Here is a 15,853-nt window from a genome sequence, read left to right as displayed (position 1 = left end):
TCAACTTCACATAGACCAATGATTTGTTAATCTCACAAATGGATTGAAAGTAATGGAAAGTTTTTTTTTTATTTTTTATGATTAGAATAACAAAAATATTCCTATCATATTTTATTACTTATTTAGAGTATGGATGTCGTTTTACACACATGTAGAGAGATAAAAAAGATCAAATTAGCAAATTTAACAACTATTATATTGTTAACGGAATAATTTTTTTTAAACTCGCTGTTGGATTTAAAGTTCTTTTCACATGTATCACATGTAAAATTTTATATTAATACAAAATTATTTGTTATTTCGTTCATATAGATTAAAATCAATGTAACATAAATATTTCAGAATATACTAACAAATGAATAATTTGATTATCTTTTTATTATTATTTAATTTTGACATAATTTGACACAGACGATCTTGATAATATATAGATATGATTAACAGTTGGATCAATAAAAATTACATCCTATATTAATTTATAAAAATAATGTAATAATTGGAAAAATTACACCTACTATGATTTAATCTCTCTCTTATATATATATATATATATATATATATATATATATATATATATATTCCTTTCATTTTATTTCTACTTAACAACTTAAAATAATGCCACTTTCAACTTTTTTTCCTTCCTTTCCTTTCAATTTATTTCATTAACTAGACATACCAAAGAAAAAAGTGCTATAACCCATAAGAAAAGCAACCATCATTATTGTTCAATAAGAAAAGGTAATAAAAATAAAAGATAGATATGTTAATTTTGTAACAAAATAAAAACTCTAGTAATTAACAAAATATTTTGTATGTTTATTTTTTAATTAATTTTATTCATATGATTAAAATACAGATTTTGATTTCTACCAAAATAGTACAGATTTTGATAGAGCCCATATATAATCCTTTCACATGAAATTAATAAGTCGGAACACATTGATGTAGATAGTAACTCAAAAAATGTTTACAACATATTAACAATTGATTTCATTTTTCTTGTGTTTTATTTGGGAATCATTGAAGAAAGAAAAAACAATTAGAGTGTAAAAATCTGTTAACTTCTTAAAATCACTTAACCAAAACATAAGTTGAACTACACATCAACCTGCGCAATGCGCTGGGGTACACCTGTTTCTGGGCCTTTTACATACTGTTTAGTGTTTGCATATAACTTTTCAGAGACTTCGATTTTGCTTTATACAAGGTTGGGCTCCCTCAATCTTTCCGTTTTTCCGATGGTCTTTATTTGTAAATTACATAAGGGCACTACTACGTGCACCCTTCACATCTTTCCAATTTTACCCTTTTTTGGAAAAAATATTCCTGACAAATTAATGGTGAAAGCAAGAATTGAACGGTGACTTTTAGGTTTTGTTATTTTACCAACTAATCAAATGAGTCAATTACATTATAAAATAAATAATGTTATTATACATAACAAAATTTAAATAATAAATTATGACAATTAATTTTGATATAACTCATACGAATTATATTTTATTATAAAAAAATATTTATTATTACAAAATTTAATATATATTAAATTTTAGTAAAAAAAAAATTAATACACAAACGAATAATTTAACATATTAATAATTAAACTTTAAGTAATTAAGAAAAAAACAAAAAACCAACACAGATGAACTTCACCCCTATGCTTTATAGGGATGAACTTTATACATACGGATCAACTTCATCCGTATAATTCATACGGATCAAGTTGATCCGTATGTGAAAAATCTACTTACGAATCATCACTCAATCAAAAAAAGCAACTTAAAAAGAAACAAGTCAAGAACATTTCGGGCATTAATAAAAAATGCTAGGTGCACCTAACAACACCCATTACATAATCTACTTTCAGGCTTTTTCCACCCTTTTTCACGAATTATGTTAAAAACAGTTGCAGTTTTCAACCAACTACCTTACGGGGTGATTGTGGCCTAACAAAATTTTAGGCACTAATTTTCATAGTAATTTTGTCTCGATTCACACAACATTTCTCTTATAAAAGCAAATTTAGGATAAGGAATCTACTAACAATGAACATTTTTATCAAATTCACTAATAAAATATAAGTAGATCAATCAATGTTTAAGCATAAAAATAGTAATTTCAAGTCGACTGAAAATAGAATCTGGTAAACAACCTACAACTTTTGGATGACAACTGAGTTGGCAATACCAGCTTGTTCTATAGTCTGGTCCAAATTAGCGAGTTGTTTGGGAGGAAAACCCATTGACTGCAGTTGGTAACTTCTTACACCCCCGGGTCTTGATGCATCAATGAATGCTCGAACATCTCGGATTGTATGATGGTGATTGAAGCGAGAAACCATGCGTGTGCCATCAGCCAACCTCAGCTGGATTGATGTCACTGACTGTGCCTCATCTACAATTAAACCCATTGTTGGCAATGGAGCAGTACTTGGTGAAGCACCAGTTGTTTGAATAGGTTCATCATTGCTGGAGCTGGTGCTACCTAAAGTTCTTCCAACACCCTGGAAAGCACGATGGCGTGGCTTCACTGGTTCCTGCATACATTTTGGCAAAAGGAAAAAGAAAATGTAAAAACCTTAAATAGGATGATAGATAGATGCAAAAAACTAGAAAATAGAAAAGGGAATACAGGGTAGTCTTCATCCCGCCTTGTGAGGTTGACATGGACAGCAGTCCTCCTATCTGCTGGCTCAAGCTCTTTGGGACATTCGGACTTCTTTATGCTCTATATTGAGGTAAACAAATGATTAGCATGCTCTATATTGGAACAGCTTTCACACATTGCCGTGCTGAAAGCAGTATTAACTTTAGTGTACTTGAAAGAGCTTATTTAAGCTTATTTTATGACATGAGCACTTGTATAAATATTTGAAAGAGCTTATAAAAATAGCCTGACTGTTCATGAACTTTTTTTAAAAAAATTGTAAGCTTATTTCAATAAGTTATTCAACATAGCTTATAAAAATAACTTACAACTTATAAGAAAACAAGCTAGCCCTATTTCCTCTTTCATTCAATAAGCTTATAACGTATAAATAAATGCTTATTTGATAAGCACTTAAATCCTATCTGGATTAACTTTTCAATAGACATTCATAGGAGAAGAAAATAAAAAGGTAAAATGAATTAAGCTTTTCTAATAAGTTAAGATTAGCTCATGCCCAACAGCACAAGTCAAAATCCACTTTTGGAGAAGTTAAATGACAGAAGTTCAATAAATAAACTTATGCACGAGGTTTTAAATTGCGACTGTGGTTTCATCAATTTTCATGATATTATGGAAAGTTGCAACAACTGCGGTCACAATTGCAGCCACATACACTTCAAGAAACCTTGATACTGCAGCCAAAATCACTATCACCAACCTCTTATTAAAAACTTAAGCATAACAAAGTTTTAAAATTCTTATTTTTCCTTTTCTTATTTCCTTCTCCTATGAATTGGCTTATAGAAAAAATTTATGTAAACAAATCCTTATTCAATAAACACACTTAATTAAACTATTTCCCCAAATGCACATGCACCCTCAGAAGATAAACATAAGATATGAATAAAAGCCTACGAACAAGAGCTTTTGGAAGCAAAAGTAATGGCAAACTACCTCCAGAAACGGTGCGTTTTGCGGATCATCCAACCTCCGTAGAGGACCATCATTGACAGAGAACCCATTCCTCCAGAAAGTGACAGTGTGGGTAACTTCCTCTACACGCTGAGGAGCAGGAGCAGCAGCAGCAGCAGATGGCAATCTCTCTCCAGAGAGCAACCTCGCCGTGCCACTAAAACTTCCCGACCTCGACGAGCTTCGAGGATTCTCCGGAGGTGCATCAACAGCAACCTGCCTCGCTTGATCAAAGATATCATCCACACTGTTGTTGTTGTTGCTGTTTCCTCTGGTAGGATCTCGAACAAGCATCCCACTGCATGTAGCATCAAATATATAAACACATTACAACGAAAAAAGCCACATTGGATCTTATTATCTCACAATCGTAGTCTTAGAATACGAATTTGGTCCTAACTCAACAGGTTGTCCCTCATATATTCTATTTTGGTCATATCACTATTCATATGTGAAATCTCTAGCATACCTCATTTACCAGGCTACCCAACACAACTAAGGTGGGCCAGGGGTGATTGCAATTAAGGCGACTTTCCAACAATTAATATAATCAATTTACATGAATACCTCTTTTCGCCGCCGGTGTAGTACTCGTCGGGTTCGAAATCGGGATCGGAATCGGAATCATCATCGCGGGAGGAGCGTTTGAGATCGCCGAGAGTGCGAATTTTGCCTTGGCGGCTGGTGGAGGGTTTCTTGCCGAGAGACCTGCGGGATCGGAGCTCGTAGGGCGTGCGAGTCGGCGACGGAGACGGCGAAGGAGACCTGGAAGGGTTGAAGTCCGGGGAGTGAGAATCGGAGGGAGGGGAAACGGAGTTGGGGTTTGGGTTTGCGGCGACAACGACGTCGTCGTTTTGAGGGATGAGAGGGTTGTTGGCGTTGTCGAGGAAAGTCGAAACGGCGGCGTCTAGGTCGAAATTGTGGCTCTCCAAAAAGAAAAGGGCTTCTTCTTTGGAAGAGGAAGTGATTTCGCAGAAGGAGTTCACCAAAGTGGCGTTACAATCGGGATTCTCTTTCTCTCCTTCCATCTTTTTTCTTTTTCTTCTCTCTGTTCCTTTCTCACGCACACTTCACAGAGTCTTTTACAATCTCCTACGTTATATATATATATATACACACACACACACTACCTCACTTGCCACGCAATCAGTCATACGACACCGTTTTCTACACTTTTTCAGTTTTCGCTTTATTTCTTCAACTCTCGCTGGCCACAGCCGGGTACCTTGCGTGGACTGTTGGGAACGCAAATCATCTCTTATCAAATTATCAATCTTCATTAACGCAGCTTTTTTTAAAAAATAAAAATAATATTTTATACAAAATAAAAATATCTTACCCATATCTTAAGTGAGAGTATTTTTAAGAATGATTTACGAGGGATAACATGTTGAATGACTATCCTGTTGAGTTATTCTTCAATGACTATGATATTAATCCTAAGAATTATTCACATCCTGAGAATAATAAAATAGTCCTTCAAACAAAAATTTCTAAGAGTTATACTTGATATTTGATTTTCTTATTTATTTATCTTTTTTAAGTTTTAATCTATCATTTCCATCTTTATTTTTAAATTGAATTTCAATAACTTTTTAAAGAAAATAGCAATAATTAAAAGAAATATTGTAAGACATATAACTTTTTTTTTATCATAAATTTAAAATATAATTTATATATTTAAACATTTATTTTTATAAATTTTAGTTATATAAAAATAAATGTTTTTTAGGACTAGTCTTCCCACTACGTGATTAATTAAAGGTGAAATTTTCATTGAGAGATGTTTCTATATTTAATGTTGGAGAATATTCTGAATAGAATTGTTTTTAAAAAAAAATCGTGAAAAGTATCTTTATTTTATTTTAATTTCCTCACAATTTTTGCTCTCATTTATCACAAGTAATTATTGTGAAAATCTATTTGCCTTTTGATGTGTTTTTCGGTAATGTTTGTGAATTGTGACCTTATAATTTGACTTTTTCAATTATATGGGCCGAGACTTATCTAAGATGTCTATTGGATTCAAATTAAAGGAAGAAGTCACCTTTTTTACATTATAATTGTTTTACTTTGGAAAAACTAATCTGAAAACTAAAATTAAAAAATAATTTAAGATAGTATAAAATGTGATATTTTCATATATTATAATTGAAGGAAACACTTTGCATCTAAAGAAGACTAATCATCCAACCACATGCCAGACACCAGTTATTTATCCTTATTAGTTACATGTTGTGTTTTACAATCATATAATGTTGGCTTACAAGATCAAACATAAGACAATAGATCGATATTACACATGGACCATAAGGAAGCCACTGAAGTAAAAGACAATTAGTTCACATCATGTGAGACGGTAAAAAAAAGTTTCCAATGGCTATGTTTTGCTGAAATTTGAGCCAAAGGTGACTTCATGTCCTTTTCTTACTGACAGGAGAAAAAGAAAAAAAAAATCCTATCATATATACATTGTTTAAGGATTGTTTCGTATTTCCTCTTTTCACTTTTCACATCTCTAGAATAATGTTGAATTTCTTAATCTAGCAAAATCTGAAACAGAAACAACATGCATTATTTAAGTAGTAATGCTTACAAAATCCATAGAAGTGACACTGAACAGGTAAAACACACAAACACTAACCAAAAAGAAATTAACCTTTACCTTCAACCTAAGCTCAAGTTAGACAGTGTAATTGCATCTGAAGTGGAATAACTTAAAAGGATTAATGACTTCATGACTATTGGAATGGTGCATATGTTGAGGCAGCAGCTGCATCAATTATCAAGGATATAGGTTGGCGAGCTTGGAGACAAGCACCTATATCAAATGGAAGCAACCTAGAACCATCAAAAATAAGATTAACTCCACGAAGGATTGCTTCTTTACTATCATTTTCTTCTGGTTCAGTTTTTATCGTATTGGTTGTAACGGCTTCAAGGGATTCTTTAATTGGTTTTGTGGCAGCTTCATGGGCAGGAAGTAATGTGTATGATCTGCATGCACCATTTAATAGTAGGCTTGGGATGATTAGGAAATCAAGATTGTGAGCCATACAGAAAAATATCTTTTTGATTATTGTTTGCCAAGATATTGGTAATAGAACTTTATCTAACAAAAAGTTAAGCAACTTTAAGCATTGAATTGATAGAAATTTAGCAACAAACCTAAGAAAACTGCCATCACAGCTCAAAATTTCATTTTGCCAATGTTGTCGATTAACAAGTTTTAACCTCTGGCGCACACTTAATGCGCCAGAAATGGGAGAAAGATCCACTAGTGAATTCCATCTTCCACTGGCAGGGTCCACAGGCTGTCCAAAAGCTTGCTCTTTCTGGTAAAGAAGCTTTGTAATGGGACCTGTTGATTGGTACCCATCACAAATATCATGCAATTTTTTCGTTTTGCATTTCATCATAGTGTTCACCAAATGAGCCAGATTGAAGCAACTCTGATGAAACTATCCTTCTACATATACTATTGCACCACGTTGGACTAAATAATGGCATTCCAAATTCCACACTCAATGGCACCCATTCATATTTCTCTTCTGAAGAAAATTGGTCTGATTTTGTTCCATTAAATAATTTCAATAGTCTAATATAACCAACAGTCCACAATTTCATTTTGTTGGCCAAATTGGTCAATAAAGAATTCAACTTAGAATCTTCCTTTTCATTTAGTCCTAGCTCTTTTCCGACAGAGGGAATTGATCCATCAGCATTCTTCAAGGGTAAAGGGATATCCAAAGTAGTCAATTTTCCATATTCATTAAGATCACATCTACCAAGAGGCAGCACCAACACAGCTGAATGTTTAAGAAGTGAATTTAAGCACTGCAAGAGGATACTTCCCTTCACTAAATTTCCTTCAAGCTTCCTTCCTAACTCTCCTATCGTGGAACCATCCCAAGACCATATAAGGGCTTTCTCACAACCAGCCAATGGTGCAGGAAGCAAGCGCAGGCACTGTCCTTTAATCAGAACAACTTATAGAGGGCCACTACCTGCAGTTGAGTGTAAAACCAATTTCATCCAAGGACTCATAGAAGAATATGCGGGAGGACCAAAATGAACTGGACCTGTAGGTCTAGGAAGAATTGTTGAATGAGGAAGAGGCACTATGGACACAAGTATACCATAGTCGCGAAGAAACAAATGATCAAGAGTTGTTGGTGCAAGAGAAGCCACTTTCAGAGCGAAGAACGTCTACATGATATTTCTTTTTCCTTTTCAGCATTCCTGTCTTAACATCTAACTTTCAAATACTGCTAGTTTCTCATTACCATCAAATTTTGTGTGTGCCTTGTCAGCTTCGTGGATATGATCACTGCTATCCTCCAAAGTAATGGAACGAGTTTCATCATCTATTCCACTAGAAACACGGTCCGTGTAAATAGAAGCCTCCACAAGCTTCTATGAATCAGAATTTATTAGATCCTCATTATTTATCACAGTTTCTAAAACACTACAATCTCCTGATTTAATAACCAAATAACTTTCATCTATCTCAGAACTGGCCCATCATTACTTGAGGTAATCATACTCAGCTTATCAGAACTTCCCTCTTCTTTTATGTTGGTAACTATTCCACCTGATTGTAGACACTCTAAGACACAACGTAGACTAAATAAATGGTTAGCAAATTCCTGTATTTCTCCCTCATATGTTGCACCCTCCAAGGTACTAAGATCCTTGCATGAGAGTGTAATAGCATGAGATTTCAGGCCTGCAAAGTTTGGCAAGAAGTATAATTTAGTCAAAAGCAAAAACCAATTTTGAGACATACAAGTCTTAATACAACAACAAAGCCCTGTCTTAATACAACAACAAAGCCTTATCTCACTAGGTGAGATCGGCTACCGGATCACACGACGTCATTTAACAATGTTAAAAATCAAAGTTTCAAAAATATTATTAAGTAACAACAAGTCATAATGAGTAGTTAAAATTTTATTTTCTTCTTAGTATTTGTTGAGAAATTTATCCAAGTTGCCTTTAAGAATAATAATAACTATTAAAAAAATAAAACTATAGGAAATAATTTAAGCTTGAAGAGGCTAAGAGTGAAGGCTATCAACCTGGTGAAACAGATCCCATCATAAGATAGGATGTAATATTAGCATCAACTATGAAAGCAACTCGAGTGTAGGAAGAACGAGGTCCATTGTTCCCTGAAGCTGAAGCATCCCCTTGTTGAATGGAGTCATTAGCAAAAAGAGTATTCTTATAATTTTGACTAGCAACAAAAGCATTTTCATCACTAGTTGTACTTGCAACAGGAGATGCAAGTATAGTTGAATCTCCAATAATAGATTCTGGATCAAGTACTTTTGTTGCCCATCCCAATCGACACCCAAAAGCAGCAGCAGCTTGCAACTGTGACAAATCAGCCTGTAGGGTTGTTGCCAAGTCCCTAACTGTTACATTTTCATTTGAAACTACAAAAACTGCATACAACAGCCTGAAAAAAATAGCTCTAGCATTAGGGTCAAACTATATAGAAGTAAGCTATTTGAACAAAAATGTGGAAACACAAACTGAAACAGCTACTTTACTCTTCAATAGGATCTTCATAAGACTGCTCCCTTTTGGAAACAAAACCTTCAAGCCGGGAAACTGAACCACCATAAACATAAAGATTATTGAAATCACATTTATAAGAGACAACCTTTGGAAAATAATGCATTGCATATTTGAATGCGTCTTAGGCTTCTGTGGCCTAATTCAAAAACTTCTTTTTTTACGAGCTCATGCTAGTTACTTTTTGCTACAAGTCTTTATTTCAGTTGAAATATTTGAGGCTAAGGATCAAACTTGACCAAATTGGGTTGCTTTATTTGGTTTAACTTTTGCCGGAATTGTTATTTCTATGAACTTTACTCTGATACAAAATGTGTTGACTAGTGAGTTTCTATTACATTGGATATATTTAATCATTTAGGATGTGTTTGGAAGTTAAGAAGGAAAATGGAAGAAAGAAATCACGAAAGAATGAAGGTTAAGAACAAGAAATGAGGAATAACGAATTTTTTATTTATTTCAATTCTCTTCTTTTTAGAAGACTGTCAAAAGGAGAAAATGTTGAAAGACTACCATAGGCCTTTTCTCTGCCTTCTTTTTTCTTCATAATCTCTCATATAATCATACCCTCAAGGATGATGTTGTTCTTGTAAAACTAGCTTAGAAAAAATCCATGCCAATCATATTAAATTAATAAATCAAACTAGCTTCCAATAGGTTTGGTTTGGTTGAGTCATGTCGCTATAAACAAATATGTTAGTTTTCAATTTTGTTGTAACCAATGTGGTCAATTAAATTGTCAGGTTCCTAAATTAAGACCAAACTAAACTGATGAATAACCCTACTTATTAAAATTATGAAGCTTAACAAATAAACTCGTAGAACATCAAAACTACTTTTGCGCGTAGCAGTTCCCCACTTTAAAATAGAACATCACTTAAACCCTTAGAACAAACCTTTAAACCGATCTTCAGGATAAATAGGAACATCAAAATAGACCAGTCCCCGTTTGCAAAGACCCCTTACAATGTCAGGATCAAACATGACAAATGAATTTGCTTCTTCCATACAAACAAACTTTGTCTATTGTGGCCATTTCCTCCTTTGACAATTTCTATAAAATAGACGAAAAGATGAGACTAAATCAACAAAAAGTTATGAGGAATATTAGGATTTCCATTGGTCCCAAGGCTTATTGTCGTACAATTTTTTTTTATTGGATAAAGTTTCATACTAATCCCACCAAATAACTTGGGCTCAATCTCTATTAGTACAACATGAGATTTCGCATTGAAGAGTATATAAAGGGTGTATTATTAGAATTTCTCCAGAAGTTTTTTTTATTATTGTCAATGAATAGCATAATAAGTGAACCTCCTCTATTTTATAAGGGTGAAAGACATACCCAACCTTAAATTCCTCCAAGGTAAGGTTCACAAGAAAAACTGCCTGGCATCGCTCAATCCACAGGTTGAGTTGGCAAAAGTTCTTTTGCTATTGACTTGTTCAGTATCCTTTTTTATACAAGCTATATGAAAGGAAACAAAAGGAACCGAAACACTTAGAACCTATCCAACTAATAATGACAAAAATGTTACTTGACTCGGTACTGGGTAATAAACTTAAAATCCATAAACAATTGATAAAAAAGAAGTTTTTAATTGTTATGAAAGTCTAAAATCTAAAATCAACTACTAAAATAGTATTTCTAAACTATTCTAAATAGACCTTATTGGTCTTGTCAAACTCATTAACTCCAACATATTATTTAAGCCTTATTGTACTTTCTAATAGTCCAAATTAAGTTTGTATGAATTTTAGTAACTAAGTTAGTCATAATTTTTTTTTAATTCTTTTAGTTCGAACTCTTTATCACTTTATTTCTTAAACTTTAAAATTATTAAAATATTCATCTCAATTTTTATTCGCAATTGGCCATATTGACTTTTGAAAAAAAATATTATCTTGCACGTTTATCTCATTTTAAAGAAAGTGGTTTTTTGGTATAACATTTCGTAGAAATTTTTCTTAAAGTTATTAAATTTGATATTGAGAAAAAAATGCTAAATTAAAATTTTGCAAGGTGGAATTTTGAAAACTTTAACAACAATTCTCATAACTGATTTTTTTTATATAAAAAAAACTTAGAAAAAAAGACACCCAAGCAATTAAGTCATGTGAGGTGGGTCATTATAAGTAAACTGACTTCAAATTGAAAAATAAATTATTATTATTGTGCAATGTATATTTACATAAAAAAATAAAAAATAAAGTGATTAAGTATGCACATGTAAATATGTAAAAAAATATGCATGCGGAATTTATTGGAAATAAGAATATTAATTAGTCGAGAGTAAAAATTGCTACTATAATTTTTTAAAATTAAAAAGAAGAAAAAAACTGAAAAAAATGCAATCTTTACCTTTTGTTGGTCAAGTTTTAATTAGTTTTCCCAAAGATAATGGTAAGTCATACTGTTGCTTCTATAATTAAATCAAAACTTTCAAGTTATTTTTTTTTTTTAAAATAACACTTCTAATAACTATTTTTCTTTCCTTTTTTATTAAAAAATTTAGTTAACTAACTTGTAAATTACTTAACTATATTAATTCCCAAACATATACTTAATAAAATTATTATAAAGTTATTATGTTCGATTCATAAAAAAAAACATATACTTAATAAAATGGCAGTACCATTTTAGTCTATTTGACAAAGTTTTATTTTTTAATATTATATAATTTCAAATTTTATGAATTAATTTGATAAAAATTTTTAGGTAAACTCATAGTATCTTTGGGTAGAGAGTAAAAAATTAATTATTTTATATAATTCATTTAATTTGATAAAACTTATGTACGTAAATATAACATTAACTAATTATAAATTTCAATTGTATAGAAATCAATATTTATTTAAGAAAATGCACATATTAAAATACTACTTACATTATAAAAAATATTAAAGACATATTCTTTAACATATTTTTTAATTATGTAAAAAAATATTATTGATTAAATATAATAAAAAATACAAAATACAAAATTGATTAAATGAGAAGTGAGATTCATAAAAAATATAATTTTTAATAAATTTTAATTTAATTAATAATAAAATGTATGCTTTTAGGACAATAAAAATATATATTTAAAAGAGCATACAAGAGAACTTGTGACTGACTTTTCTCTTAATAAAATTTAAATATCAAAATTGGGCCACATACATTATCAGCTTTCTCTCACTAGGGCTAATTTCCTGTGACCAAATTCCTTCTTTTTAACTTCACTATCTCTAATTTTCTTGCATTTTCTTCCACTCTCGTAGCATCTTCTCACTCTTATTCTCAATGTAAGTTCTTTCCACTTCTTCATTCCGTCAATTTCTTCACGCCCTAGCCCATGCACCCACAATCCGTGAATTTATGAGTACAAATTTCACTGATGTTTTCCGTGGTATGGGTTTGGGATTAGGGTATTTGGGTATGCTTAAATCGCACCCTCCCACGTGTTTCATTACTTGTTTTCTATAATGTTATTGATCGAGGTTGTGAAAGTTTGATTCTTTTGTAGATAGTTGGGGTTGGGTTTTTTCTAGATATGATTAAACAGATATTCGGTAAAATACCTCGCAAACCCTCAAAATCATCTCACAATAATTCAAACGGGGAAGGAGGTTTCAATGATGGTTTCTCACTGAACTCATCTTCTAATACCCTCTTGAAATCCAATTCAGTTTCTTCAAAATCTTCAAGTTCTGGTTCAGTTGGGTCTCGTTCTGGGAATGAGACTATTGCTCAACACTATTCAAACCAATCTAAGAAATCAGCTCCTACTACAGGTTCAGTAATGGCTTCTGCAGCTTATGAGGCTTTGCCTAGTTTCAGGGATGTTCCTAGCTCGGAGAAGCATAATCTTTTTATTAGAAAGTTGAATTTGTGCTGTGTTGTGTTTGATTTCAATGATCCTGCCAAGCATCTCAAAGAGAAGGATGTGAAGCGGCAAACTCTACTTGAGCTTGTTGATTATGTTTCATCCGTGAGTTCGAAGTTCAACGAGTTAGTGATGCAGGAGATGACCAAGATGGTGGCAACCAATTTATTTCGCACTCTGCCTTCTTCCAATCATGATGGAAGGTTGGCAGACATGGGTGAGCCTGACGAAGAGGAAACTGTTTTGGAACCAGCGTGGCCTCATCTGCAGATTGTGTATGAATTTCTCTTTAGATTTGTGGCTTCACCTGAGATGGATGCTAAGCTTGCTAAAAGATACATTGATCATTCGTTTGTGTTGAGGCTGCTTGACCTTTTTGACTCGGAAGACCAAAGAGAGAGGGATTACCTGAAGACTATCCTTCACCGCATTTATGGGAAGTTCATGGTGCATCGGCCATTCATTAGAAAAGCTATCAACAATATCTTTTACAGGTTCATATTTGAGACAGAGAAACACAGTGGGATTGCAGAGTTGCTTGAAATATTGGGCAGCATAATCAATGGTTTTGCTTTGCCTTTGAAGGAAGAGCATAAGCTGTTTCTGGCCCGTGCATTGATCCCGCTCCACAAGCCTAAGTGTGTTGCACTTTATCATCAACAGCTTTCTTATTGCATTACTCAGTTTGTTGAGAAGGACGTCAAACTAGCTGATACTGTGGTAAGAGGTCTTTTGAAATATTGGCCGATAACTAATAGTGCAAAGGAGGTAATGTTCCTTAGTGAGTTGGAGGAAGTTTTAGAGGCAACTCAAGCAGCAGAATTTCAGCGATGTGTGATCCCACTATTTCGACAAATTGGTAGATGCCTCAATAGCTTACACTTTCAGGTGCTTACAAAATTCCCCCATATTTTTTTTTTTCATTTGTGATGTCTTCTGTCTGCATTCATTTTATTAGCATTTGCTAACACCTGTGACCTCAGCTCTCTATCTCTATTTCTATGTTATTCACTTCCTTTCCCACTTCGCTTGTCTTAGCTATCTTAGATGCTATCATTCTATTTCTCTAATATTTGTTGATTACTAGTCGAAACTGCAATAAATTTATCAAAGGTAAGCAGCTCAGCCATCAGATCAGAGCACTTGTATTGATACCAGAAAGGCAAACTATGTTACATTAATATTACCTTTTTTTCATTGCCATTTCTTTTTCTTTTGAGTAAATTACATAATCCACCCGAGGCTTTGTATAATTACACAAATCTCCCCTGTTTTTTTAACATTTACAGTAATCTCCCTTTAGGAGAGCCTGATGTGATATTTTTCAAACAATTAAGGGGGTGCCATTGTATGCTTTTAAATAACATAAGGGGGTTAATGTAATGTATAAGGGGATGTCAATGTATATTTTTAAATAACAAAGGGAGGTTAGTGTAGGAGTAGAAAAAGGCAGGGGTGTTCGTGTAATTTCATGAAACTTCAGTGGTAGTTAGGGTTTTTACTCTTTTTTTTTTTCTTGGAGTTGGGTTCAGATGTGGCACTGCTGAACTTTTTACATAAAGATGTTGTGACTCGACATTCCTTCTTCCTTTCATTATTATTTGGATATCTTATTAAATCTCAAATTTGATGTCAATTCATAATTTCATTGATTATTTGGATATCTTATATATGGTTTTCTTTTATGTTAAAACTTGTATTTGGGACAACTATAGACTTATTTTAAATCTCAGAAATTTGATACTTATTCATAATTTCATATGAAATGATTATTGGATTTTGCTTGAAAGTTAAACAACAAAATATTTTATAATATGGTTGTCTTTCATGTTAGAACTTGTATTTGTGACAACTAAAGATTTTGTAGATTTGTGTTCTGTGTTACAAGCTGCAGTGCTACAATACAACATACTTTAGTTTTATTATCTGGAATCAGTCTCAGAATTAGATTTGATGTTGACTTGATTTTGTTGGCAGGTAGCTGAACGAGCACTGTTTCTGTGGAACAATGATCATATTCGAAATTTGATCTTACAAAACAGCAAAGTGATACTGCCTATAATCTTCCCTGCTATGGAGAAAAATATACGGGACCATTGGAATCAAGCAGTTCAGAGCTTGACCATGAATGTTAGAAAAATATTCTCTGATGCTGACCAGGCACTTTTTGATGAATGCTTGAAGAGATTCCAAGAAGAAGAAATCAAGGATAGGGAGAAGCAAGAAAAGCGAGAATCCATATGGAAACAACTGGAAGATGTTGCTGCAGCTAATGCTGTAAGCAGTGAGGCCATCCTTGTGTCAAGGTTTGTGTCCTCTGTTGCAATTGCTACCAGTGCGAATCAATTGGCAACTGCAGGTGGTTGAGAGCCATCAGAGATCCAAATTGTTTGTTCTGACCCCATGATGAGGAACAAAGGTGAATGGGGGTTGATGTGGATATCAGGCTGCTCCTTGTTTCTGGGCTTTTTCGTCTCCATCATCTGTTCTGGAATCATGGGTTGTACTATGTATCATAAGGAATGTAGTTTATAATAGGCAGTGTTTGTTTAGAAGTCTAGCCATTGAGATTATGCAGTGATACAAAAACAATCCTTTTCTTTTGCCATATTTATGTAATTTTAACATTAGTAAAATTTCTATTTCTTTTAGCCTTTTGCAGAAAAAGATCCCAACCCATTGTTCCCTCTGGCAGTTATTTGTTCTTGGCTGGCTGAACTGCTTGTCACAGTGGATCCATTTTTTTTTTCTTTCTAGAGGGGGGTCATTACACGTTCGGA

General features: G+C 33.0%; 2 protein-coding genes and 1 pseudogene across 2 annotated transcripts; 1 reads left to right on the top strand and 2 right to left on the bottom strand.

Moving 5' to 3' along the window:
* Positions 1-2,052: 2,052 nt before the first annotated feature.
* LOC100789588 (plant UBX domain-containing protein 4) lies at positions 2,053-4,889 on the bottom strand. Its single transcript, XM_003545518.5, has 4 exons — positions 4,189-4,889; positions 3,604-3,919; positions 2,632-2,727; positions 2,053-2,536 (listed from the first exon to the last, which is right to left on the bottom strand). The coding sequence occupies exons 1-4, from the start codon at positions 4,647-4,649 to the stop codon at positions 2,153-2,155; spliced, it is 1,257 nt and encodes a 418-aa protein (XP_003545566.1). The 5' UTR covers positions 4,650-4,889; the 3' UTR covers positions 2,053-2,152.
* Positions 4,890-6,362: 1,473 nt separating this feature from the next.
* On the bottom strand, positions 6,363-10,777 carry LOC100793090 (protein FAM91A1-like; annotated as a pseudogene).
* Positions 10,778-12,321: 1,544 nt separating this feature from the next.
* Positions 12,322-15,724, top strand: LOC100785874 (serine/threonine protein phosphatase 2A 59 kDa regulatory subunit B' gamma isoform). Its single transcript, XM_003545516.5, has 2 exons — positions 12,322-13,961; positions 15,051-15,724. The coding sequence occupies exons 1-2, from the start codon at positions 12,741-12,743 to the stop codon at positions 15,438-15,440; spliced, it is 1,611 nt and encodes a 536-aa protein (XP_003545564.1). The 5' UTR covers positions 12,322-12,740; the 3' UTR covers positions 15,441-15,724.
* The last annotated feature ends 129 nt before the right edge of the window (positions 15,725-15,853 follow it).

This window comes from Glycine max, chromosome 14 (genome assembly GCF_000004515.6).
Source record: "Glycine max cultivar Williams 82 chromosome 14, Glycine_max_v4.0, whole genome shotgun sequence".
Taxonomy (NCBI): Eukaryota; Viridiplantae; Streptophyta; class Magnoliopsida; order Fabales; family Fabaceae; genus Glycine; species Glycine max.
Note: the sequence above shows the minus strand (reverse complement) of the source record. Positions and strands in the feature narration are given on the sequence as shown.

Excerpts from the sequence above, each read along its gene's own strand:
- LOC100785874 (XM_003545516.5), top strand. The coding sequence starts at position 12,741 with ATGATTAAACAGATATTCGGTAAAATACCTCGCAAACCCTCAAAATCA. Across the intron at positions 13,962-15,050 it reads TCAATAGCTTACACTTTCAG|GTAGCTGAACGAGCACTGTT; the intron begins GTGCTTACAAAA and ends TTTTGTTGGCAG.
- LOC100789588 (XM_003545518.5), bottom strand. The coding sequence starts at position 4,649 with ATGGAAGGAGAGAAAGAGAATCCCGATTGTAACGCCACTTTGGTGAAC. Across the intron at positions 3,920-4,188 it reads TACACCGGCGGCGAAAAGAG|TGGGATGCTTGTTCGAGATC; the intron begins GTATTCATGTAA and ends TGCTACATGCAG. Across the intron at positions 2,728-3,603 it reads AAAACGCACCGTTTCTGGAG|AGCATAAAGAAGTCCGAATG; the intron begins GTAGTTTGCCAT and ends ACCTCAATATAG.